The 27,994-nt window shown below is 35.0% G+C and overlaps 2 protein-coding genes across 2 annotated transcripts; one reads left to right on the top strand and one right to left on the bottom strand.

Annotated features, from left to right (window-relative positions):
• The first annotated feature begins 362 nt into the window (after positions 1-362).
• On the top strand, positions 363-19,800 carry MS3_00007240 (uncharacterized protein). Its single transcript, XM_051215495.1, has 9 exons — positions 363-543; positions 591-707; positions 2,279-2,501; positions 3,988-4,077; positions 7,548-7,956; positions 10,252-10,410; positions 12,122-12,267; positions 16,652-16,796; positions 19,222-19,800. The coding sequence occupies exons 1-9, from the start codon at positions 411-413 to the stop codon at positions 19,336-19,338; spliced, it is 1,539 nt and encodes a 512-aa protein (XP_051066006.1). The 5' UTR covers positions 363-410; the 3' UTR covers positions 19,339-19,800.
• On the bottom strand, positions 11,294-27,994 carry RAB4A_3 (Ras- protein Rab-4A). Its single transcript, XM_051215494.1, has 6 exons — positions 27,884-27,994; positions 25,929-27,824; positions 23,477-23,658; positions 19,770-21,746; positions 16,188-16,320; positions 11,294-12,185 (listed from the first exon to the last, which is right to left on the bottom strand). The coding sequence occupies exons 2-4, from the start codon at positions 26,128-26,130 to the stop codon at positions 21,456-21,458; spliced, it is 675 nt and encodes a 224-aa protein (XP_051066005.1). The 5' UTR covers positions 26,131-27,824; positions 27,884-27,994; the 3' UTR covers positions 11,294-12,185; positions 16,188-16,320; positions 19,770-21,455.

Raw genomic sequence — 27,994 nt, 5'->3', positions numbered from 1 at the left:
AAATACTTCTGAACATCCCCTTTAACACTTCAAGTTAAATTCCAATACAAACCTAATGTGTACCAACGAGAAACTGGAGACATAACACAGCAGAAAAGACTGTAGAGTGGTCAAACGTTGGAATTCGCTGCCGGCTGAGCTAGTCCCAATAACTTCCAAGGAGTACTTTGAAAGGAAACTTGACTAAGGATAGTGTCTTACTATGATTTACCAATTTCTTTTTCCTCTTTTATCAATATTATACCTAGGTTCCTGCCTGAGGGTATTGGTAATCCACTGCTACTAGGCACGGAAACTCGTTAAGCGAAAGCTTCTTCTATTCCATCCATAATCATTTGAAACATTTTGATTACGATGTTGTCATAACAACGCGTGCACGCTTTTTAAACTATATAATGACATGATTGAAAATGCCTTTCTCGCCGCTTGAACTGCTTGATGAAGACTATTCAGAGCTTTTTCCAGCAACAGCTGTGAAGTCAAATGAGAAAGTCGACAAAAAAGAAGGAAAAGTCAATTCACATGAAGAGAATGTTCCTCAAAGTTTGTGTATAAATAAATAATTGATTTCCTATTACTTCCATTCTTAGTTCATGTAACTGACAAACTATTTTCCGATAACTGGAGTTATAAAGAGGGATCAAACATTTCCTCGCCGGTTGTTCAAATGACTTCTGGAGATGGAAATGAACAACTGAGTTCTCCAGGTAAATCCTTTAGTTTTAAAAACTTTGTGTCTTCATGCCAAACTTCGAAGCTCCTAAAGTTCAGGTATGGATCAGGAACTAATTTCGACTGAACTCACCATACAAAGCATATATATATATATATATATATATATATATATATATATAAGCTTCTTCGTTTATACATACTCGTAATAAGTAATAATCAGTGAAAAAGAATCAGACGTTCGTCCGTTCGTTAGAAAAAGTGATGTTTCGGTTTCTTAATCTGGTTTTATTGTTATGGAACTTCCAAATTTTTAAATAGTCTTTAAGATGAAGTTTAGCTATTGGTTTTATGTTGGGGAATCCAGTCAACTACGTTCAAACTGAACACTTTGAGTGAGTTATGAAGGTGATGATTTGCCATTTCGTCTAAGTCAATTTAAAAGCATTTCAAAAGAATCCTGTTGACATGTCTTGTGGCGAATATTTAAAGCCTCTGATAACTGAAAAAGTCTATAGTTGAAACATTATGATTCATATTCCCCAAACCGTGAATTTAAGTTTTGTTATGTTTGAAGAACATTTCATTGTGAAATGTTTTACGCAAAAAAAATTCACCGAATCATTGAACGAAAAATGACCATTATTTAACCCTATGGCCAAAAGACTAACCAAATTTAACATCGTTGTTTCCATCATCGACTAGCTGTGGTTAAGCAACCATTGAGTTTCAAAAAGCTCAGACACGCATTCCGTTCGCGTATCGCATCAAAGTTTTTATGCTCAGAGAGACCTGTAGATTCTGGGTCCAACCTCCGTTAGGGTTGTGAACCAGCAGTGTCTTCTCTCGACGAGGGTGTTCTTTACGAAATTGAGAGGACGAAAAGCGAATGTCCGGGGCTTTAATCGGGTTGGTGGATACAGAGGGTCTATAGAGGGGAGTTGGAAAACCCTGATTTCAAATTAATGGTACACATGAACTCCAGAATCTTGAAGGAACAAATGACGTATGAATCAATTATTGGTCATCGGCTACCATGAGATGGCATCTCGTGACGTTGCCTTGTGGATCACACCTTTATGTCGAAGGCCCCGAGTGTGGTCCCCCAAGAAAACCATTTGCCTCGGTCTGGACACCCGGACAGTATCACGGCTCACACTAGTGTGGTGCATATGTATTCGGTCTTCCTTTGTACCAATATTTATGTGTTTAAATAAGTGAATAAAGCGGTAGAGATCTCCGTGCTAGGATAAACCAGCTGTTCTGTTTTTAATAGTTGTATCACTAAAATCACTCTGTGGTGTAGTTATGAGAGTCAAAGATTTCCAAAACTCTTAATTGGCAATTTTACAGTAGAATAAACCATTATTGTACAAACTCTTGTCACGTACCTTTAAAAATAGTTATTCCGTCAAACTAAGGAAATATCTAACTAACGAAGCGTTAGTAATGATAAAATTAAGATGAAAAATTGCTCTGCCTATGATGGATATATTTAGCCATTACAGGTTGAAATTCAGTATTTAAATAAATGTCAAATGGTTTGCTCTAAAGTCAGCCGTATAACTTCATAAAATGGAATCTGAACAAGTTTTTGTTGTATTAGATTATTCAAAGACGAGTGAAAATAACCAAATATCCGACGATGAATATCTAAAGGCGGAATGTTTTGGAATAGAAAATAGTGACAAGAAGCTAAGTGAGAAGAGTGAAAAACCAGACAGTAATTCACAACGTAAATTATTTCATCGGACAAATGAAACAAGTGTTGCACCGACAAGTAATAATAATCTGAAAGATAGTAGCATTACATTCAATGAAACTAAAGAGTAAGTTTAGTAAGGATTGATTAATTTCAGCTTGATTTTTGCCCACGTATTTGTTAACTTTTAATACTTGATCTTATCGCGACCCAATTTAAAATAAGTTTGATTATAATCGCATGTTTTTCTATAAACGTTCATGTACAGCATGTTACCACAAAAAGCAAATAGTCTTTGCAATTTCAAAGAATATTATCACAAAGACACCAAATATAAAAGAAATAGATAAGATGCATTTCTGGAAGGTTGATTGACCGAACTCTCAGTCTGTAACAACTTCTGTAATATATGAATATTTACAATCGCCTTGCACTACACAATTATCTAAACAAGTAAGAAGCAGTTGACAGTGTTTGTCGGAGCGTATAAGTTTTGTGCTTAAATGCAAACAATGTTTTCATTTTCGGCCGCTTGAGTGAGTGATAAATTTTGACTTCAATTTGTAATTTTAGTTATTACGACCAGTTTCTACGCATGCTTAAGGTTATTTGAAGACATGAATGAATAAACTTCTGGACAGTTGTTTTATTCATCAATAATGATCACATTCTGCTTGTGAAATGAAAACAGCTGGTGATCTATTTGCTCATATATTTTGTTCATGGCGATACGCTGACTGTCTCAGATCAATTTTTTAATGAATCTTTAAATACGTTACACAACTATTTAGGGATGAATTCATGGATCGAAAACATCCCAGTCCCATTTGATTATCTTCAGAATTTAAAAATATGTTGTTGCAACAAAGTGTTGAGGATTATAATATCATTTTAGAATTTAGCGATCAGTGGAAACTCGATCAATAAAATATTATGTAAATCAGAATTCCCCTGTGTTCCTCCTACATATTATTCATTTATTTATCTGGACACATAAATATTGGTACAAAGGGGAACCAGATACATATGCGCCACATAATAATAATGATAATGTGAAGATATAAAGAATGTAAGATGCGTATAAGAAAAAGGAAGTACAGCAATGAACAAAAGTTAGTGTATGATAGTGAAATAACAATAATGGGAGAGATAGTTCAATTAGAAAAAGTACAGCAACAGAGAATCCTTCCACTTAAAGAAGTTACGTCCTACATATTTGTCGTTATTAATAATAAGACAGTGAACAGCGAGATATTTCTAGACTTCATTACTGAGATTTCTATTTAAAGGGTTAACCAATCAAAACCAAAGTCTTATAAATAAATTAAAAATTGAACATTATCTAGGGTGGCCATAAATGGCTTAGTTATTGGCTCACTTTTGTTAACTAGTGATAATAAGCTTAGCTTTGCTGAGAAAACGATAAAGAACCATAGAGACTGTAATATGTGCTACTTATAATATCTTGTTCGATGGTGTTGATTTATAGTATGTTTGAACATTTTATTATATTTCATCACCATTGTTCTTCTTCAGTACTAAATTTAAATCAAACGTTATTAAACTTTAAATGATTTTATACAGTTCTATGATGTGATCCATTTCACTTTTAGGAAGGAAAATGATAAAGCAAAACTATCAGACGATATAGAACCTGTTATAAAACCCACTATACGCACTAGAAGGCATAATCCTAGTTCAAAGTAAGCTAAATACTGTTATTATCATCGGGTTCATTTTAACGCGAATATTATGTATTATTTGGAAGTTTCAGAATATTTGTTGATTTGAAGTAACTTATGCTTATTAACAATGTGTGATCCCATCCAACATCTAGCTTTTAAAAGACTAATAATAGTATGATAGAGATCTGTAGAAGGTATAGTTTTTACTTATTTACGGATGAAAACATCGAATTACAACATTACAGATTTGGAATATAACAATAATTAATTACTTACGCCTGCTACTCCTAATGGAGCATAGGCAGCCGACCAGTATTCTCCAACACACTCTGTCCTAGGCCTACTTTTCTAATTCCATCCCATTCTTGTTTATTTTTCTCATGTCTATTTCCATTTCCCGGCGTAATGTGTTCTTTGTTCCTCCCCTCTTCCTTTGGCCTTAAGGATTTCATGTGAGACCTTGTCTTGTGAGGCGGTTGGGTGATTCTCCCAATGTGTGTCCTATCCACTTCCAGCTCTTCTTCCTGATTTCTTCCTCCGCTGGGATCTGGTTTGTTCTTTACCACAGTTGATTGCTGCTAATAGTGTCCGGCCAACGGATCCGAAGTATTCTATCTAGACAACTGTTAATAAACAATTTTTTCTTCAGGATGATGGCTTTCGTAGTTCTCCAGGTTTCCGTCCCATACAGTAGAACTGTTTTGACATTTGTATTGAAAATCCTAACGTTGTGTTGGTGCCAATTGTTTTGAGTTCCAGATGTTCCTCAGTTGTAAATATGCTGCTCTTGCTTTGCCGATCCGCACCTTCACATCTGCATCAGACTTACCGTGTTCATCAATGGTATGTAAAGGTTTTCACATTTTCCAAATGTTCTCCGTCAATTGTGACTGGATTGGTGCATGCTGTGTTGTATCGGAGAATCTTGCTTTTCTCTTTGTGTATATTGGGACCTACTGCTGCTGAGACTGCTACTACACTGGTCGTTTTCTCTTGCACTTATTGCTGCGTTTGCGTATTGAAGTACTCATTACCTTTAGTTTTGTACTTTTCCTATAAATGTCCTCTTAAATCCCATAGGAGTAAAGCTAGAAATTTTCAGATCTAACAAACAGGGTGTTAACTTTTAGACTACTATGTTAAATAACACTGAAGCTTTGCTATGGTTTAACCATGTGTACATTTGTTTATTTGCAATCTCAAAATGACAGAAAAAATATGTAGCTAATATGAATGGTTTGCTAGTGATGTGTTTTCCAGCCTGAAAGAACGATAGTTCAATTATGAAACTTTTAATACCATTTTAGATGTCATCAAATAGAATTCGTAGCGTATAAGTTTTTCAATGTTCAACGTGTTTGCAGTATTAAACATTATCGAGTGTTTTTCCATCCAGTTAGTGGGTGAGTGCTACATATAAGAACATAGTTTTTACTGAAGACTTCATTTCAAGCCCTAACTTTTCATACGTTTGCATTCTTCATTCTGTAATACTGAATGCACTACAGTAGCATGTTCATAGAGGACATATATAGATAACTCGAGAGGATGGAAAAGAAATTTTTAGTGAAACTCATGTTCTTAGCACTCTGAACTCTGAATCCAGTGACCCGAGTTCGAGTCTCGAGGAGGCCTCGTGCTGTGGGCACATTGCCGCCAAATGCCCTGGTACGGCCGAGAATGGGGAGAGTCCGCTTTCCCTCTCGAAATGCTCACACATGGCCACGCGTATATAGCCTCCGCCAGGGAAGTCCTACTCACTGCCTTCTCACAACACGGGTGTTGTTTACGAAATTGAGAGGACGAAAAGCGGATGTCCGGTGATTCAACCGGGTTAGTGGACACGGGCGGCTCATCTAAGGGAGTTGGGAAACCCTAATTCCAAAAGAATCGTGCACATGGGCTCCAGTATCCTGAAGGAACAAATGCCGTAGGAACCAGTCGTTGGTCACCGGCTTCCATGAGACTGCATCTCCTTACGTTGTTCCACTGCCTTGTGGATCAAACCTTTATGTCGAAGGCTCCGGGTGTGGTCCCCTAGGAAAAGCACCTGCTTCGGTTCGGGCATTCGGGCAGTATCACAGCCCTCACACATATCAAATGAGATTTGTGTGGTATGTATTTGGTGCCTGCTTGTACCAATATATATGTGTTAAAATAAATAAATAAATGTTCCTTTATGCAGTACTCAATCACAAAATTAACGAAACAAAATGCTCGTAAATTATAGATATTGCAGTTTTATTGGACAGTGATAAAAAGGATGGTTATCATCAAACCTAAATCTTCTCATTAGTTGAATTTAAATGATCAGGTTATGAAGGGATCAAAATTAAGACAATCGATTTTATTTTACCATGATATTTATTCTGTATAATATTCGGCAGCATGTTGACAATTTCAATTACTGGATTACTGCAGCGTTGCTATATATTAAAGCGATAGTTATTTTAAATTTTATCAAAAAGCACTATAACGTAAATATGCATATAAATGGACTGTATTGAGATAATATTTAAAAATTAATATTTGGATGTGAACTGTATCTTTACTTGTAGTCTGTGTCACTCCCTCCCTCCACTCTCTTTGAGTTGAGTTATATCCCATTCTCACCTATGTGTTACCAAATAAAGAATTGGATTGTGACTAGGATCAGGTGGAATGAGAAATCAATTTCCTTTATTCACCGATAAAAATCAGAGGTTCGAACCTAATAAACTGTTTTAATAACAGTCTAACATTTGGTCAGGAGAAATATTTCTTTCATTACAAAGATTTCCTCCTAGAAATTTGAGATTCATTGATCATAGTAGTTGTCGTATGCCATGAAAATACTGTGATCCCTTTCTGTTAGCTTCTTAATTAATCATCCATTTCTAATATATATATATCGTACACAAATTAATTGGTTCACCTTCCTTTTCAAAGTCGGTTGATGATGTGATGAATCTTTATAAAGGGTGGTTTTTACTGATTTAACACTAGATTGGCTAGTTGAGTGAACCGTATATATAGGTCCGGATTACCGGATTGTGGTCTTCACGAGGATTGAAACCAATTGTTGGAGATGTCATTAATGTTCAAAACCGATCACAATAGAGTAAATGCATTTTCTCTTTATCTTCCTTTAGATTTTGAGTTTTGAAATGATTTTGAACATTTTGTTTCACAAATTAATTCTTTCCTCTTGAATAATATTGGCTATTCTTAATCATTTTTATTAGTACTCATACTGTTACCATTTCTACTACTCTGTGACTTATATTTATACTTTCATTTCACTATGTTGATGTGATATAATAACTTGAACTGATGCACATATACACCGGGTTCTATGTTACTTTAGATCAACTAAATATTAAACTCATCTATGTTATATAAATGAAATCTCTCAATTATTGATCGAAGTACTGTATTTTCCAAATTGACCATTAAACAATCAGTCATCTATATTATGTATTTTTTCCTATCTCATCTTTTTTATCAAGCCAACCAACAACTTATGATATTACTTTGACTGATCAAAATGATCAATCACTTGGTAATACATTGGTGATTACTTCGAAAGAACAACAAAATATAATTAATAATAATAATACACAAACTACTGATATAATTATAAAATCAACTTGTCAATCAAATGATAGTCTAAAATCATCACCAAGATTATCATCAATTAAACGATCAACTAGTTTATATCATTTAACTAATCAAAAAGTATCCAACAAATCTACACATCATAAATATCAAAAAAATACTAATGAATATCCATTGAATGCAGTTGTTCTACGTGATTTAGTTTATCAATCTTGGAGTAATCGTTTAGTTAAAAGTGCACGTATTGAACGTATGTCAAATTTACGTAATGAAATTAATGAAACAAAAAAGGAGAAAGAGGTAAAACATAATTATTCTATATTTTGATTATTTATTTAAATTTTATACAGTTGAGATCATGAGTCAATTGAAGCTAGACCACCATGAAAAACCTGGAAGCACTCGACGGGCAACTCGTCCTATTGTGGGACTCCTCGTCAGTGCGCATCCACGACCCCGCCTCGCGGGATTTGAACCCAGGACCTATCCGTCTCATAAAGGATTACCTCTAATTATGTAATAACAAAATATAGTGTATACATTAACTAAATTTGACCGGCTGAATTCAAATAATACTAAAGGACTAAACAAATATTGTATAATCAGAAGGTATTTTGTGAAGATTTTAGAAATTTCAGTAGTTGAAATCATGAGTCAATTGAAGCTAGACCACCATGGAAAACCTGGAAGCACTGGATGGCCGTTTCGTCCTAGTATGAGACTTCTCAGAGGTGCGCATCAACGATTCCGACTCGCAACATTCAAACATAGGACCTATCAGTCTCGCACGTGAGCGCTTAACCTTTAGACCACTAAGCCAGCCGGCATTAGACAGTGTTAGTGTCTAACTTCAACCAATCCACGAAATCGTTTTGGTCGGTATTCAGCTTCTAATATTTCAGTCTTACAAGATGTTAACTAGGTCTCTAATAGTTGAGTGTTAACATTTCTGATAAGTATTAAATTGAAGTCCCATAGGGGATTAAAAGTACCCGTAATATCGCATATATATGTTTTTAATGAATGTAAATTAACACGAAATTTTATTCGACAGAGGTTTCTTGTAGATTACTTACAGCTCCGAAATTCTTGATTGAGATCATGAACCGATTGATGTTAAACCACCATTGAAAACCTGGAAGCACTGGATAGTCGTTTCGTCCTATTGTGGGACTCCTCAGCAGTGCGCACCATGATCTCGATCAAAAACTCAATAATCTCCACAACCACTATACTGATAACAATATTCCATCATTAATTTGGATAAACTTAATCGCAACTAAACAAAGAACAAATTACTTACATATCATAGGTAAAAACATATTTTTAAACGTGTATGCGATTAAACTCGAAGAATTGTTTGGTTTCCCGGTAAACATAGAGAGAAAAATTTACTCCAACTTAAACATTACCGTAAATTGTGATAATTGGTAACATGATTTAAGAAAGATATCCATAAGATCTGTTAGAATAAACCCTGAGATCGACCTTATAGAACATCTACAAATTCGATTTTCAATAACTTCAGTCAATCTTCAATTTTCATATTAATTAACTTCCATAACTCTTTATGTGGAAATGTTTCGTTGAACATTTATGTCCTTTCATAGATCTGTTTTATTTTGGAAATATAAAAATATGGTGATGAAAATTGTATATAGTTTATCTAATCCTTGATTGATAAAGTTACTTACTTACGCTTGTTACTCCTAATGGAACAAAGGCCGCATGACTGATAAAGTACTTTTCATTTAAAAGGGATATTAAATCCATGTCTCAAGTGAATAAAATTATGTGATCTTAAAATACGTATATTTTGAGTACGAGGTTAGTCAATGCAATAGGCATATGATATCCAGTATTTTCATTTAGTTTCCTGTTTATTTATTGAGTTAGTAAAGCAATTCAGAATGTAAACTTCATTGAGGATTTCATCCGATTTTTGTGTTCTTTGGTCTTCCTCTTCTCATTTGGCCTTGAGGATTCCAAGTGAGGGCTTGTCTTGTGATGCAGTTGGGTGCTTTCCTCAATGTGTGTCCTATCCACTTCCGGTGCTTCTTCCTGATTTCGTTCTCCGTCGGAATCTGATTTGTTCTCTTCCACAGTGGATTGTCGCTGATAGTGTTTGGCCAACGGATGCGAAGTGTTTTCTGTGGACAATTGCTAATAAACACTTGTATCTTCTGGATGATGGGATTCATAGTTTTCCAAGTTTCTACCCCATACAGACAGTACAACTATCTTGACATTCGTATTGGAAATTCTGACTTTGATGTTGGTTGACAGATAGTTGTTTTGAGTTGCAGATGTTCTTCAATTGTAAATATGCTACTCTTGCTTTTCCGATCCACGCCTTCACATCTGTATTAGTCATATACGTGGTACTCACCCATTAACTAAACGAAAATATACCAGAGAATGTAGAATATCGCACTCATACAAAATATAAAAATGTGAATGGATAACCGCAAACTTTTTAGATGATTGTTCAGAATAGCTTGTGTATTCAGAAACAACATACTGTTAGATAAATTTGTTTGATTGTAAACCTTCAATTTATTAAATTTAATTTATATATATTTTTAAAATATATAGAAATTGGAAAGAGTGAAATCAAATGAAATGTGTTTTCAAGCATGGAAGCAAAGTAAACATCAACTTTTAATTGATGCAATTAAAAAACGTAAAGCAGAAGAATCGGCACAGAAAAAGAAGCTTGAAGAAGAACAGGAACGTAAACTGAACTCACAAAAGGTATGATTATTTAGTGCGCTTCTAATGGTGAAGTCGATTATATGTATGTTAAGTAGTTGGGTTTAGTCAACAGAAAATAGTGAATCCAAGTTCTGTCCTATTGCGTGCTCTTCAGCAAATCATATCTCCAATCTTGAGGAAAATAATGTTTCTTATGGGATCCGAACCTACACTACACAGCTTTACAATCTACAGCGAGACGCATCTCGAATACCTTATCTTAGACTCTGAATCGTGGTTACATGAGCTCAACATCAAACAGCTTAGACTAGTGGGAACATTGCAACTTAGTAGACAGCATTCGAACTAGACTAAGATTTCATCGGTTTGATTATAATATAGGTTTTTATATTAAATGCGGATTATTTGAAAGGCAATTAGTAACTTTGGTGTGGTTTCTAGTTAGGATGTTAATGATTCACAGTTTAATCCTTGTGACTTTGAGCGTTTTTAAAGAAGATGGGGTGAAATCTGGTATTCAATAATTTTACTATGCATAGCCTTTTGTGCCCATCATGTTCGGTCGATAACGTTTGCAATGCTGTCTGTCAATAAAGTAATATGACATGGCAGTTTACTTTGTTTCATGGTTGAAAACGATTAGTTAAAAACCTTAGGCTTTACTTTCTTAAGAAAAATCAGTGATGATTAACTGAAATTAACAGGTACTTGAATATATGAAACATAGCTTCAAGGCGTTTTATGACTGTTGCTTACTAATATTCCCGGGTTTAATGATATTTTGTACATCACAAAGACAACCATTAAAACTACTGAATGCCTGAAAATATGGACCGCCGCATGTCAGTTCAGTAGGCTAAAGCTAACATATATATATTGTGATTGGAAGAAGGTTGTGGATACACTTTGTTGAAGATGTTCGAACTGTAATGAAACATTTTTCCAATTTTCTCTGATCTCCATTAATCGTCTAGAAAATGTTTCTCTGTTATTTTAGCTATCATCATCCCTTGAAACTTGACAGCCTAACAAAAACAATCAGTCGATCACCTACAGTGATTGAATTTGCAAAGGATTTCCTGAGTTCCAATAAGAAATTGTAACCGAATGAATCCTATCATGTCAAAGTTAAAACGGCTACCAACTGAATCCAATGAAAAACAGTTGTACAATATAGCTAATTAACTAAATTTGGAAATATATATCATTAGACGCCAACTCAGCGACCTACTGACACTATACTCACTACAATACATGAAGGTCTTAAGTTCAGTCGGTCTTCATCAATAAATAGCCTCAAACTGAGATGGAACAACTATTCAGTATTTTATGTTTTCAGTAGTTTTCTATTAGATAAAAATGATTGAGAATGAACCCCCACAAATCACCTATCCTAAAATTAGTAGAAAAAAATGCACCACTTTATCAACTATATTGAAGTCACTATGAAAATCAAACTGTATATGTTTTTAGCAGACATGGACGGCGGCTGGCAATGGAATCCAGGACGCGCATTTTGCTTTATTTGTAACTTATCAGCTGGATGTACCTCCTACATCCCAGAGTTTATATTCACTCCGACATAAAAACAAACAAACACTAAAGACAGTCAATTCACAAACGTTTTGTCTCTTTTAAATGAATTAATGAATATTAATTTCAATAAAGTGATAACTGAATTTTATAAACATACTGTTGTTTATCTCATGCACAAATGATCTGTACATTATCTTCATTCTTTTCGTTGAAGGCATTCAATGCATGGAAAGCACATAAAGATGAATCAATCATTAAACAACATCGTGAAAATTTATCTAAACAAAAACGTGAACAACAATCCAAAGAAACAGAACAAAATGAAAAACAATATTTAAATCAACAAGCATTTGAAGATTGGTAAATATAATATATTTTTTTAAAAAAAAAAGTACTCGAGTAGAAAACACGACTTTGTATATATTTGGTCCACTAGAGTGCTTGGTACCTGTGTGGTTGCACCACAGGATTAAACTGTACTATTCAATTTGTAGCGTTAAAGCCTATATGATGTCTGTCTCTCCTGTTAAATTGGATTGAGCCGTACTGTCTGGACGGTGTCTGGTTCTCCTGAAAACCAAAGTAAAATTACCCTGGTACGCAAGGGTATATTATGTAACTATAATGTGTATATATTAGATAGCTTAATCAGTATAATACTAGTTCATTAACGTAAAAATCACTATGAATTCTTTGTATAGTTTATTATGTTTAACTATTATGTTAGATATAGTCATTTAAAACAATATAATTATTGATAGTAACTACTAAAAAACAGTCAGTCTTGAGTGGTGTTAGGGGTATGATGGTGGTTATCAGTTCCCGGTTGCCCACACCGTGGAAGGGTTTTTCTGGAGGTACCTGAAAAGGAAATCGGATTAAAGGTGGTCATAGTAACCTAAGAGCGTGACCGCATTGCCCAAGGGACAATTGCTTGAGGTCGGTCACACACGACCTTTTTGTGGGTAATTTTCGTGCTAGCTCCATACTTGTTGAGACTTTACCGCCAGAGACGGATATCCGTGGGATAAGGCGAGGTGTGTATTTTTAGGATCGACCTTTTTTAACCTCACCCGTACTTGTGGGAGGGCAGCATCGCTGTTATGCTGGTTGTTTGAAGGAAACACCTTACTACCGTCACACCTCTGTACAGTCAACAGTACGACTTCGCCCCCAGACCTTGGGTTTGCTGCTTTTCTTACTGCTCTTCAACCGACCTGTCTGGCATGGCAGGACCTTGAAGAACGATTGTTCCAGCCAGTATAGGTCGATTGGTTCATCACGATAGGTAAGCCAGACCACCATGTCAAGATAGCAACAACAGTCGAGTACTAAAAGACAGTTGTAAAATAATTCTAATTGCAAGGATAAATAATATGAGAAAACATAATTGGCTGAATGGATTAAGTGATGGGGAATCAAACGTTTCACTAGACAAAGATATTATAATAAAATAGCTTATAATAACTACAAGTTAAAAACAAAAACTTAACTGAAATGAACAAATGAAGGTGTTATGGTGATTAAATAAAAGTTGAAAGACAATGTGAATAATGTTTAAAATGGTTACAAGTTGGACAAACCAAATAAAATATTAGGAAATTTAAAGAAAAAATAAAGGAAGGGAAGATAATGGTGAATCAATCACTATAGGGGGTGGTTTAGTTCTTTTATCAAACATAGATTAGAGTTGATACTATTCAGAAAAGCAGCAGGTATTCGTTATTTTTAGGTAAACATGACAAATTGGTTGATGAGATAGTGAACCTTCATCAACTGAGATTATATGAGTATGTAACATGCATGCCAAACCATAGCCTAACTCAACGCGCGATGTTGTTTGATGTAGTAGGCTTGAAGAAAGCTAGATTTGACATTAGTTCATGAGGTTAGTGAAAACTGCACTGAACCCTGTTGATAAATGAGGTTTACCTTGTTACGGTTTACGCGATTATTGTAACTAGTGGTTGAAGATTTTGGGTGATCTGACTGGGAATTGGTCACAATGACAAAGATGCATTCACTCTTTGTCTTTCTTTAGAGCTTGAGCTTTAAAATCATTTATACTATTTATTATGTGAATTCATTTTCTCTTCTGGAATAATATTGTCTGTTGTAAATCATTTCTATTACCTACGATACTGTTACTACTTCAAATTAATCTGGAAATTTGTCTTGATAATTTCATTACACGAACCTGATATGATATGGCAACTTGAACCGACACACACATATGTCAGATTCTATGTTGGTTATGACCGATTACCACATTGAATATCACACATTATTATCCAAAAAGATCTCATACACTATTAGTTTTGTTGCTAAATTATTCGATATCTAGTCGCTAGTTTAATCATTATCCTATATACTATGGTTCAGAAAGCTAGATGGTAATAACAGCTCTAAAATTCTAAAAATAAACAGTAACTTAAAGTCAAATACATCACCATGTAATAGATCATTGTGTTACAGTAATTAATACATCTCTCTCTGTTAAAATTCCTATTCACATTCACAAAGTTAATACTTTTCATTTAGCCTCACATGTTCAACGAATTCAAACGTTTATCGTGTTCATTCTTCACAATCAGTGTATGTTCTTATTTCATAAATTATAATACATATTGCTTTTTTTAGATAGAGCATAGTTGAAAAGTAGGGTTTTAGTCTCATTTTGTACTACAAATCATACTATTTGATTGACATTTGTGACTTCAAGTACACGTAAAATTCAGTCATTTTGTTCATCGTTAATTTTCAGTGTTGAGATATGATAGAATCGTTTTCTGTATGACATATGATAATATAAAATAAAATGAGACTGATAAATCTAATTTTCGATTCTCTATCATCATCGATCATGGTAAAATTGATGTATGCTACCAAAACAATCTGGATAGACTAAGCGACCACATGATCATAGTGCATATGTGTTAGTCTAGAATGATGTTTATCGAACCATTCCACATTAAGGTGTTGAATAACAACTGTAATTTGGTTAATTTTAATGAGGTAAACAACACTTAGGATTTGTAGTGTCGGTTATTATATTAAGCCCATATACCCTATTCTAGCTTTCGGACAGCCCATTTTATTCGTTCTACTTGAGTCACATTCTAACCTTGTTATTTATTCGCTTATCAATCTTGACTGTTTTTATATGAGCTCATAGGTGTGTGTACATTTCTTATCCCATTGCTCATCACATGTCTATAACTTTTGTGTAACTATGATTATTGATTAACGCTTAGTTAAAGGGGTGTTGGCTTACCAGCCATCTCTCCTCTGTATCGTTTCTCTTCTCTCTATTCCATTCGCTTTATATACAAAACATATGTATTCAAAAGTCCATTCTCGTTATTTGACTTATTAAATTCCGTTATTGACTAACGTGATTTAAGTCGATGATTATATACGAGGATAGGTGACATATATATTTCAACAACAATCATCATTACAATCACCTTGGTATCAGAAACCAGGCCACTAAAGTGGAGAGCCCTTTCGACAACATCGTCCGATCTAAATGACGACAAAATTCAAGGGCCCCACAAAAGATTAGAGTTAAGATTAGAACGAAGACACGTATAGACTAATCTTAAAGGCTAATTCCTATTCTAGGAAGACTAAAAAATTCTTGTCACTAAAAGTTTAAAAAAAACCATATTACTTATCATGCTGTATGACCGGCGAGTGACCTCCTGTATGTACAGACTAGGTATTCTTTTTTGTAAACGTAAATACTAAGCCGTCTATGTTTTCCAACTGACCAAATAACTTTGCTTGCTTCATTCACAACATTCTATGCATCAAATCCAATGCACATGCATGTTTGTACGAAAAACAAATGAATTTATTACATTGTATCCCAGTTCACTTAAAAACAACTTCATAAGTATAAGTTTATACTAGCTGCAAATTAAGATCTTTGTGTGATGTCATAAATCGATGTTTGTACTACTTATCAGTATATGATAATGACTTTTCACTTTTGTAATTAAAATTACAACCAAACACCTTTTTTGCTGAAATCGTTATTAACTCAATAATTGCCTAACCGACAAATTTAAAAACTGTTACTCCTGTGAAAACATTTAACAGTATATTGATTAATGAGTTGTAATAAAAATTAGAACTGTCCTAATCAACCACAGATAAACTCATTATGAAATGAATGGATTAGCTTTCAAGAGGGAGTAGCAAATCGTTCCAACTCAAACTGAACAACTTGTATTAGACTATGAATAATGAAGTGCCCATGTATATATACAACTCACCTGCCATTACTAACTAGCAATGCAGATAATTGGGATCGTGTAGTTGTTTAAATTAAGTATTCTAACGAAGATGTAACATTGTATGGTGGCTCCATAAGCTGATGGGGAATATCTCTCACCACCTCAATACAATCTAAAAATAAACCAAAGTTTTAAATTTATATCGAGTGATTAAAAAAAATAAAGAACAATGAAGACGGCGCCGTCGAGCTGCCACACGACCCAATTGTCAAATCCAACACATCGAATCCGTAGCGTTGGCTATCGTTGACCTTGATGAGTTGAGATAGAAAATCTGTCTGATTAGTTTATTATAATGTCATAATTTGACTGAGATTAGCTGCTATTTTATTGAGCCTACTAATAACTAATTTGAACATTTTGATTAAGGCATTTAACAATACAGACAATATATAAATGCTTGGGAATAAAAATGAATATTGTTTATTTAAATTTCCCAACAGGAAAGCCAAAAAAGATGCCGCATTAAAACAAAACCTTCAGAGTAAAAGAAAACATCAAAGTGAAAAAGAAAAACAACTAGAAGAAGCTAATCGTATTAAAATGGAACAAGCAGCTGAAGCTTATCATCAATGGGAATTAAAAAAGGTATTATTTTCTCGTATTATTACTAGCGTAGACGTTTTGTGCAGATTGTTGATTGAGTCACTCACAAATAAATCCAGCAAACTCCAGAACCTCGTCCCCACACCATCTTCAATACTAGTGATTAACTTCGTGAAGCGATTTCCAGAACACTTGTGAGAAGCCATGATCAGTGGAGTTCAATTGTACATCGAGTGAGGCATCTACTCACCAATGGTATGATGAGTTAAATAATATATCGACCGACCTGCAGTGGAATCATGAACACATATTGCTAAGAAGTCCCATACTAAAACGAAAGTTTCCCTTGTTTTCAGTAGCCGTTTAGTCAGGTTCATTCCGTGTTGTAAATTACAAAATTTCCCTATTGTTGTTGAACTAACTAACAGTTGGTTCTTATCACAAAACGATACCAATTAAAGTATAGGTTGCAAGTTGTACTGTAGTTCGACAAAAAACCTTTTGACCATAGATTCAAATTTAAAATAAACACATCAGGCAGTTGATTATATTGCCTTGCAGCACAAACTACTTGGAGTTGAAATAATACGAACCACTGTATTACCAACTAATTTTCTCAATTAAAGAGGAAGAATATATTTGTAAAATCTCAGCGAAAGAATTTGAAGTAAATCCAACGTTTCGCCTGGCAATCTGGTCCAAGCTTTTTGATTTGAAGTTTAACGGTGTGTTAAAGCATAGAAGAATTCTTAAAATGCGAACTACCTATTGGAAGAAAGCAGTGAAAAACAATCTGAACAAAATGCAAACTACTACGCAAAATCATAATTTTTGTTTAGAATTTAGAATCGCATTCATCTGAGGCTGTCTGAGTCCAGAACTGATATTAGCTTGACAACCATTTAAAGCTATGGAGTGTTGGACAACAAATTCGTCCTAGTTTGGAGCTTGCAATTATTATATACCACGAATACACAGGATCAAACGCTGAACTTTCAAGTCCTGAGTTTAGTATTTATACATCATTTGTGCAGATACTCCACTAAGAAGTAATTTTGATTATGAACTGATATGAGCCCAACGAACATTAGAAACTAATAATCAACAGTAGATAGTTATTTCGTCATATTTTTGAACTTCTGAGCATTGGGTATACACGATCGCGCATCATATCTAAATTAGACCCTTGGGTTTCACGGTGAAAACCACACATTTTGATCAGTGATTTAAAATACAGTGGTTTATATTCATTACTCTAGTCGACTTGCGATATTGTATAACTATCATTTAATACCACATATATTTTCCTCACTTCTTGCATGGCTGAACTGCATTGATCATAGCTTCTCTTTAGAACTTCGGGAACCCATATCATTAATAACGTCATAACTATTAGTAGCGGAATGAAAGGTTTTTGAGAAGTCTTTTCTGTCTGAAGTTAGTTTTTATCAAAAACTAATATCAACAGGTTCGTGTTTCTGCATTAATAAGGATTCTGTGACTAGAACAGAAACATATATCAACTGCATTCTATTATCTAATATTTGTCTATTTATTTTAACATATAGATATTGGTGCAAGGAGGCACCAAATACATATGCACCACACAAGTCATTTGATTTGTGTGTGGGCTGTGATACTGCCCGTGTCCAAACCAAAGCAGGCGGATTTTTTAGGGTGCCACACTCGGAGCCTTCGACATAAAGGTGTGATCTACAAGGCCACGTCAGGAGATGCAGTCCCATGGTAGCCGGTGACCAATAATTGATTCATACGCCATTTGTTCCTTCAGGATGCTGGAGCCAATGTGCACCATTGATTTGAATCCAGGGTTTTCCAACTCCCCTAGGTGGACTCTCCATGTCCACCAACCCGCTTAAAGCACCGGATATCCGCTTTTCGTCCTCTCGATTTTATAAACAACACCCGTGTTGCGAGAAGGCATTGAGTAGGACTTCCCTGGTAGTGGCTGTATACGCGTGGTCATGTGAGATAATTTCGAGAGGGAGAACGGACTCTCCCCACTCTCGGCCGTACCAGGGCATTTGGGGGCAATATTTATCTAGCTGATGTCATTCCTTGACATAATTGTACATTAGAAAAAAATTCACATTAATGACGTTCAATGAGTATTTTTATTAATCGTTACATTGGAAATAATTATTAGCTAATGTAACTCAGTGGAATAAATAAATTGAATTCTATAAAGCTTTCTATGGAATTTTGAACAACCGTTCAAAACCGGGAAACATTGAGTGGCTGTTTTGTCTAAGTTTGAGACGCCCCGGAAGTGCGTATCCATGATCTCGTCAGGGAACCCCATACTAAGGTGAAAAATCTACTTAGCGCTTCCTGCTTTTCAATGGTCGTCTATGATCAATCAGTTATGTGAAGCCACAAAAACCCAACTATCACCACAAAGCCGCTATACTAATAATAAATCATTGTTTTCTTGTCATTAACCAAGGTTGCATCATTAGAGAATCTTGTTGTCAGCATCGACCACTCAAATAAACCAAGCAGAAGACCATGGAGGCCTCCATCGAAGACAATCCCTCCAACTCACTCATATAGAATGTATTGAAAATAAGCGTTCCGTTACCACTTGTTAATTTCGCACTTCAATCATGTGTATATAAATATTTACTTAAGTGAAAGGAATTCATTTTCGAATTAGTCAAAAAAAAGATCATTACTACAACTCCGTTGCTACTTCCCGTTTGTTTTCCTGTTTAAAACCTTGTACTCTTCCAATTTTATTTTACCATATGATGTCAACTAATTCAAACAGATTGGGAAGTTATTATATTTTCTAAAACAAAATCAGTACACAATATTTTGCATGAATTATTGTTGTATTAAATAACATGATCTCTTTCCTTTCGAAATATATTCATTTACATACTACTTGAATAGTGTCACGAGTAGTTTTAATAGTGTTTAACCATATTTTGTATAAAAACAAAACAAAATAATAACAGTAAATGTAATACTCACAGGTGTAAATAAACATACCATTAAATACAATTATTTTGCTCAACAATTACTCGAGTAATTCATTTTTTTTATACCTTAATTCGAAGTTCCATTAGAAACTTGTTCGTTATTAGATCATCTAAGTACTGTCAGTCAGTCAGTAACAACGTAGAACTTCGTACGTACATACATCAGTTCGAGTTGCCACACATTAGCACAGAGATGCAGTGGTCGATTCAAACCCCATAGTGGTAGAGGTAGTAAAATTATAAGCAGTAATTAGAAAAATAAGTGTTTGAAGATGTTATTCAAGGAGTATAATCCAGTGAGATAAATTGGGAAAGAAAATAAAGGACATGAAAAATTTCGAAGTTTAGAATTTGAGAGAACACAAAGAGTGGATGCAACTGCGACATTGCAAACGATTTTGAGTACTGTGGAAATAAGTAATTTAAAAATCACTATGAAATATTTAGAGAACAATTGTTTTTCTAAACAACTTTTAAGCACTACAGTTACAAATCTAAAAGTGATAACATAAAGTATATATATATAGAAGTTTTGATTAAGTTAATAGACGTTGTGCATGAGTGATGGATTAAAATTGATAGAGTTAAACTATATGAATATAATACAAAAAATACTTCGGATCCGTTGGCCGGACACTATTAGTAACAACCAACTGTGGGAAAGAACAAACCAGATCCCAGCGGAAGAATAAACCAGAAGAGCTGGAAGTAGATAGAACAAACATTGAGGAATGCACCCAACTGCGTCACAAGACAAGCCCTTACATGGAATCCTCAAGACCAAAGAACATATCACTCCGGGAAATGGAGATAGACATGAGGAAAATGAACAAGAATGGGATGGAATTAGAAAAGAAGGCCCAGGACAGAGTGTGTTGGAGAATGCTGGTCGTCGGCCTATGCTCCATTAGGAGTAACAGGCGTAAGTAAGTACAAAAGAGGAGAAATGTTACATCTTGATTGATTTCGTAAAAATAATAATAAAATCACACGAATTACTAACAATAAATACATAATTAAAAGTATTTTATTAAGTCATTTCCTGAACAACTTTCCAAATACAGGTGAAATTGCACCTACACTACATAGCTAAAACTATCAAGTCATCTCATTATTGATTAGGTTTGCTAAATACCATCCAACAAAAACAAGGCGTATATAGTCACTGATTGTTAATTTATTCAAAGGAATAAGACAAAGAGTACAACTACTAAGCTTCTCGAAGATAGAAAAGAAAACCTGAGAAACCGAAGCGAAAAGAATCATAATACAATTAAACTCATTAAATTATGCATACTGAATGTATAAATTATAGACTTTAAGCCATAAAAACTTTTATATGAAAATAAATAATATTCAATCAAAATGTTTCAACAAAATGACATAAAGAACAGATTAAAACTTGTCATTTAAAAGATTGAATTCTTTCAACAGAAGATCTATGGAATATACATTAAATCAATCATTGAAATGCAAGTTGTATTATGGAAATATAATAGGTAAAATTAATCTGATAGATTTTGGATGGAATACACAATTATTGGAAATAGAGAACAAAATAAACGAGAAACATACATGAAGTTAGTTAGAAATTAAAGATTCTATTTCTTGATACATATATATGTATAAAAGAACAAATGATGAATGTCTACTAAGTAGTAATAATGTCATAAGATAAAAAAAATTTAAAATCTTATCAACAATTACATTCATATGAAAGTGTTGAATCATTATTTTGTACATGAACTTTTGGGATAGAATTAAATTTTGAATGTTCCATAAATGTTAAACTAGATGAGTGTCGATTACATTTTAAACGATCTGGATCTAATTCACCATTTCTAATTTTAAAAACAAGTTTACGAACACATTGAATAAAAGCTTCTTCGACATTTTCACCAGTAAGTGCTGATGTCTCTAAGAAATGAAGATCATTATCTTGAGCAAATGCACTAGCCTCCCAATTAGTTACATGTCCATCACTATCCTGCAATATATTTTTTAAAAAAACTCATTATACTGTCATGTTAAAAAGCTCATTAAAAGATTTGATGAAATATATTATATTACTTAGATATATGCGTCAACATCGGTTGGATTTTGTTGTTAATGAGTTTCAATTCAATTGGGGAATTCAATAATCCTGTCACTCATTATCAACACAGAGCCTGGCATAAATGTGTACCAAATCAAGTTGTCATACCATAATCAGTAGTGAAATGATATGAACAAAACTGAACACTATAGAATTTAAATAACAACAGCATAAATGATAATTTATTTATTTATTTTAACACATAGATATTGGTACAAGGAGGCACCAAATACATATGAACCATACAAATATCATTTGATATGTGTGAGGGCTGTGATACTGCTCGGGTGTCCGAACCGAAGCACGTGGTTTTTTTAGAGAGCCATACTCGGAGCCTTCGACCTTTAGGTCTGATCCACAAGGAAGTGGAGCATCGTAAGGAGATGCAGTCCCATGGTAGCCGTAGACCAACGACTGGTTCATACGCTATTTGTTCCTTCAGGATACTGGAGCCCATGTGCACCATTGGTTTGGAATCCGGTTAAAGCGTCAGACATTCGCTTTTCGTCCTCTCATTTTCGTAAACACCCCCGCCACGAGAAGGCAGTGAGTAGAACTTCCCTGGCAGAGGCTATATACGCGTGGCCATATGAGAGCATTTCGAGAGGGAGAGCGGACTCTCCCCACTCTCGGCCGTACCAGGGCATTTGGGGTTGAGCTGTACTGTTTGAGTTTTTACGTGAAAGTCCGGATGGTGTCTGGTTCTCCTGAAAACCAATGTAAAATTACCCTGGCCTACAAGGGTATACTATATAAATGATAATGCGAAAAACTAAACAGTAGACACGATTTAAAAGGTATGAACATCGCTATCATTTCGAAATGATCGTCAGACTGTTTGTTTATTGTGGTGACCTAATAGTCATAACAGTTGGAATACATAATAATAAATATTTTTCGATATTCCAATAATTATAAAATTGTATTTCTGACGTTTAGTGACTCAATGTAAGCCACTTCTTCCAAGTTGGGATGCTTGTTCATTGAGGTCCTTATAAGCCAGGATGGTCCTTTCAAGAGCAATTGGACCAAAAGCAGCAAATCTACGTCACAAGGGAGTATTACTGGTAATTTTACTGAAGTCTGATAGCGGTATAATGTTTCCCAAAGGTAAACGGTATCTCTGGCGATGCTGAGTCCCCACAATAAGAGGGACTAAAAAATCGACCCTAAGGACAGCAAATTTAACCTAGTCCCATACACTGATGAGGACGGTCAGGAAAGTATGAATTTAATGTAACAAACACTACCTACAGAAAGCCGCATGTGACCAAACTCAAGTAGTTATTACTTTGGTTGTGTGGTCCCGTCCGCAATCGTCAGGACTATCTCTGATCTATTCTTTGTCAGGCACCACAATAAGTACCTTTCCAACCGCCAAATGACTAATGCTCCCATATATCTAACACCTTAAGTAGTTTACATAGTGGTTATTTTTTTATTCAATCTGGATGCAATAAACAAGTTAGATAAAATGATTCTGTCGTAGTATGTAACTTGTCTTAACTGAGCTAATTTGTCAATCTAGTTAAAAGAGAGATCTGATTATTACTTAAGTAATGCACAAAGCATAGAATTATAGTGTATGCCAAAAACATAGAAAATAAAAATTTGTTTATTACCTGTAAATCTTTTTTATTTCCAACTAGTACAATCATGATATCAGGCGAAGCAAGAGTTCGTGCATCGGACAACCAAGAGGCTAGTTCATTAAACGAATCTCTACTAGTAATATCATAGACTAGCAGTGCTCCAACAGCATCATGGTAATATGAACGAGCCACTGATCGAAAACGCTCCTGACCTTTAATTAAAATATTAATTAGAGGATACAATATAGCGTAAGAATATGTGAGGACTCTCAAAGAATTACATCTATACTTCGCAAATAACTTACTATCGCAACAGACAGAAAACTGATCAACTGGATGTCCATTGATCTTAAGATGTTACTACATCCTGATACATCATACCATACGTAAATTCTTTTCTTTTATAAAGTTTTGTTTTGCTGATCGAAAAATATTACTGTACTGTCCTTATATTTAAAACTCAATTAATTTCACAGTGGATTTAGTCTTATGAGTGACTATCAGTCAACTATATTGTATTGCTAAGCATCATCAACTGATCAGCAGTTTATTTATCTGAATCATAAAAATATGCATATATTGACACTATTGATATATTATCGCTGCAACCATCTTACACCAATCAGAATTTAATGGTTTGTTGTTATATACCTAAATTGCTAGGTTAAAACTGCTTGATGTACTTGACGGTCGCTCAACACCTAAATCAGATAGGACGTTCAACGTATTTAAGAGGTAAAAAATCAAAGGCGGCTAGACAATCAATATCCCTCAGATTCTTGTGAAAATCCTGACACTCGTTTTTATCGCATTCATCTTGATCCGTTAAGTCTCTCACCAGAATTGAAGACACTTGTCTACTAACATACATGAGCTTTCCCAAACGATTGCCAGGAGCAGTGCTAAACAAAATTACAGCTAAAAGGATGTTACGCACTCTCGTTGACCGATAGATTTTACACTGCAGTTGTCCATCAACAATTACAGCAAACAATGGACGCCAATTCGGACCTAAATTATTCCATGCCCTAGATAAACTCTTTATACCCATACTGTTCCGAAATGTATACCCCTTACAAGTTAACGGTATGGTAGAACAACTCCTACAACATCCTACAATGAACGGATACATTTCCACTTCAGAATCAGCAAACTAAAAGCCTCACATTCAAAAGGTAACCCTATCTCCGACGACCTGTACACACATGACTTTCGATATTTATCATTTGTCATATAAATTCTTAGCGTACGGATTAACGACTAAACGCTAACAAATGTACCGAGCCGCAAGAAGGTAGTTTACCGACGTCGAACCCGTTGGGTTTAAACCTCTAGTTGATAAAGTCTTCGGATCCCCACTTAATAGTGCTCACAACAGATAGGTTTGTATCTGACATTGATGCTAATCTTGTTAACTTAACTGTACACTAACTGAAGGCGCTCAGTCAAACATTTACATCAGATTACATGATGACCAGTGAAGCATTTTATTTGTTCTGGATGCTCGGTCTAGAAACCTAACATTAAACTACCGCTGTAAACAAATAAATTATTCATCGCAACCATCGCGATTTCCCTTCGTTTTAGGGTAATCTCGTTAGAAGGAACTTGCATACCAGTGTTGTCCGGCCCGAGTGCATTGAGGGCCACCAAATGCCCTGGCACGGCCGAGGATTGGGAGAGTTAGCTCTCCCTCTCTAAATGTTCTCACATGACCACGTGTATACAGCCACTATCAGGGAAGTCCTACTCACTGCCTTCTCGCAACACGGGTATTGTTTACGAAATTGAGAGGACGAAAAGCGGATATCCGGTGCTTTAAGCGGGTTGGTGGACATGGAGAGTCCACCTAGGGGAGTTGGAAAACCCTGGATTCAAATCAATGGTGCACATTGGCTCCAGCATCCTGAAGGAACAAATGGCGTATGAATCAATTATTGGTCACCGGCTACCATGGGACTGCATCTCCTGACGTGGCCTTGTAGATCACACCTTTATGTCGAAGGCTCCGAGTGTGGCCCCCTAAGGAAACCACGTGCTTCGGTTTGAACACACGGGCAGCATCACAGCCCACACACAAATCAAATGACTTGTGTGGTGCATATGTATTTGATGCCCCTTGGCACCAATATTTCTGTTCAAATAAAATGAATAAATGAAATAAAATCTCACACAAATCACTTGATTTGTGTGGCGCACATATATCTGGTGTCTTTTTGTACCACTGTTAACGTGTTTAAATAAATATATTAAATTAAATACTTTAATGATATCCCTAACAGACAAGGTCCAACGTCTGACAGTAAGTATCCGTTTGATTTTAAATATTATTTATAATGTGAGCAAGTTTAACAATCGAACGCAAATACTTAGTATATGAACATAATACAAATCAGTATTTACTATTTGCTCACACTGAACAGGTACTTTGGTGATAAAACATACTATAAGAGTGTGAACGTACAAATCTGAAAATGACTACCTGCAGTATCCCATATCTGGATTTTAACAGTTGTCCCATCTACATTTATGATCTTACTGCCAAATTCTGCTCCAATTGTATGAGGCATATTGGGTATAAATTTTCCTTCAGTATATCTTCGTAAAATGCATGTTTTTCCAGAGCCTGAAGCTCCAATAATCAAAAACTTGAACAGATACTTGTATTTCTCTGGTATATCCATCTAGTACAAATGATTATATGTTAGGTGATTGCCAATGTATTCACAGAATTGAATTAGTATCGAGATTAGTTTCTATCAAAAGTAAAAACTGGTAAAACAGAAATTGATCTATACGATCTGTAGTCACTAACTGTAATCAGTTTACAATCTACACAGACTAAAAGTTGTCTGGAACAAGTGTAGATCTGAGTTATTGTTTTTTTACAAAATAAAAACGGAAGAACGAAGTGTCCGAGAAAAGCATAAAATAGCGGAACAATTATGCTATAGAGGCCACACCAAAACGTGGCATTAGTCATTGAAGTCACTAATCTCTGGTCTTAGCCATGTTGATGCAGACTACTTGGTTGGGGTCCACGTGACTATTGTAACTAGTGCTTGGAGACTCTGAGTGGTATGGCTCAGAATCGGTCTCATGGGTGTAAGTTTACACACTGTTTCCCCTTGAACTGTGAGATTAAAATTACTTCATACCTTACTTTCTACCAACTAATTCTTTCTTCCTGTATTATGTCCTTATACACAATCTTTCTTTTATATATTACTATCACTGAAGTAACTACTTCTATGAATTCGGCGTTCATCTTGTTGTGCTAATGAGGTGTGGCAACTTGGACCGACGCATATATATGTGCCTGGTCCTACGTTGTAGCTGACTGACAACACTGTAAGCACCACGTAGTATCTTTTACCCACCACCATCGACCTCGCGTCATATCATCAGAAGATTTAAACAGATGGATTTGATAACGTTCCTTATAAAGCATTCGAAATCTACGGGCAAACAGCGATTAGGATATAGAATAGGATGCTAGGCTTGCAATTATATGCCAAACGGTAAATTGACACAGAGTGGGTCGAACATTCATACTAACTGGATGAAGGCACTGATGACATTATTGTATTTCGTACATGAAAGCGGTCTATTGTAACAGAAGTTATAGTAAGCAGACTGCCGGAAGGGTTAGTTCGTTGGCTAGCAATCCAGAAATCCTACGTACGTAAATAAAATCTAACCATAAGAAAGTATAGTGCGGGGTAATCAACAAAACTTATTGTATATTAGAGAATAGACGATAGACTGTAAATAATTTCGACTATATACCTAATTAATGAACTCAACTAGCTACAGAGCAATACTAACCCAATCAATCTTTAGAGAATACCGGGGGACTAGGTATGAACCAAGTAGCAACTATTTGTTGATAATGTACCATAATTCAATAAATAATCATTCATAAAGTTCCAAATGATAGCAGATTCTGATTGGCAAGTCTTCGATTACTTACTGGATTTATCATTCATTTGCGGCTAACGTACTGTGTCTACTAAAATTATTCTCAAACTTATTTGCGTATTTACGGAAGCAGCAACGCTCATATGGCTTCGTTAGCATTTTAGTATCCATATTTTGGCGTTTAACTAACAGAGATGAAGATAGTATGTTAATCCGTTTACCGTAGTTCTTGTATTTTCTTTTAACTGTTTCTTGTCGAACGCATTGTGGCAAGCGCTTGTTCGGGAAATGCGTCTTTGGTGATTAATTATAAAAGCCAAAACCCTGTGGTGGTATAGCCTGACCTTAAATCTCCACAGGATCAAAGATTTTCGTTCAGTATATTCACAATAGATTGTCAGTACTAATGTTGCAATATGTAACATATACATCAACTATTTTCAAGTAACTGTGATCCCTAAAAATAAGGTGATAGTAGTGAAGCATTTATAAAGGACCCAATCAGCTCTAGATTACCGTCAAAGAATATTATTCGTACGAAAATACTCAGACCACAGAACACCGGTACGCACTTGAGTAAAAAGTAAATTCAAGCAAGCGCTCGCGCTAGGAGATATATTATTTGGC

The sequence above is a fragment of the Schistosoma haematobium genome, chromosome 4 (genome assembly GCF_000699445.3).
Source record: "Schistosoma haematobium chromosome 4, whole genome shotgun sequence".
Lineage (NCBI taxonomy): Eukaryota > Metazoa > Platyhelminthes > Trematoda > Strigeidida > Schistosomatidae > Schistosoma > Schistosoma haematobium.
Note: the sequence above shows the minus strand (reverse complement) of the source record. Positions and strands in the feature narration are given on the sequence as shown.

Coding starts and splice junctions, on each gene's coding strand:
- MS3_00007240 (XM_051215495.1), top strand. CDS start 411: ATGCCTTTCTCGCCGCTTGAACTGCTTGATGAAGACTATTCAGAGCTT. Junction 4,078..7,547: donor AGGCATAATCCTAGTTCAAA/GTAAGCTAAATA, acceptor TTTTTTATCAAG/CCAACCAACAACTTATGATA. Junction 16,797..19,221: donor ATCAATGGGAATTAAAAAAG/GTATTATTTTCT, acceptor TCATTAACCAAG/GTTGCATCATTAGAGAATCT.
- RAB4A_3 (XM_051215494.1), bottom strand. CDS start 26,130: ATGGATATACCAGAGAAATACAAGTATCTGTTCAAGTTTTTGATTATT. Junction 23,659..25,928: donor CCAGATATGGGATACTGCAG/GTAGTCATTTTC, acceptor TTTTAATTAAAG/GTCAGGAGCGTTTTCGATCA. Junction 21,747..23,476: donor GAAATAAAAAAGATTTACAG/GTAATAAACAAA, acceptor AATATATTGCAG/GATAGTGATGGACATGTAAC.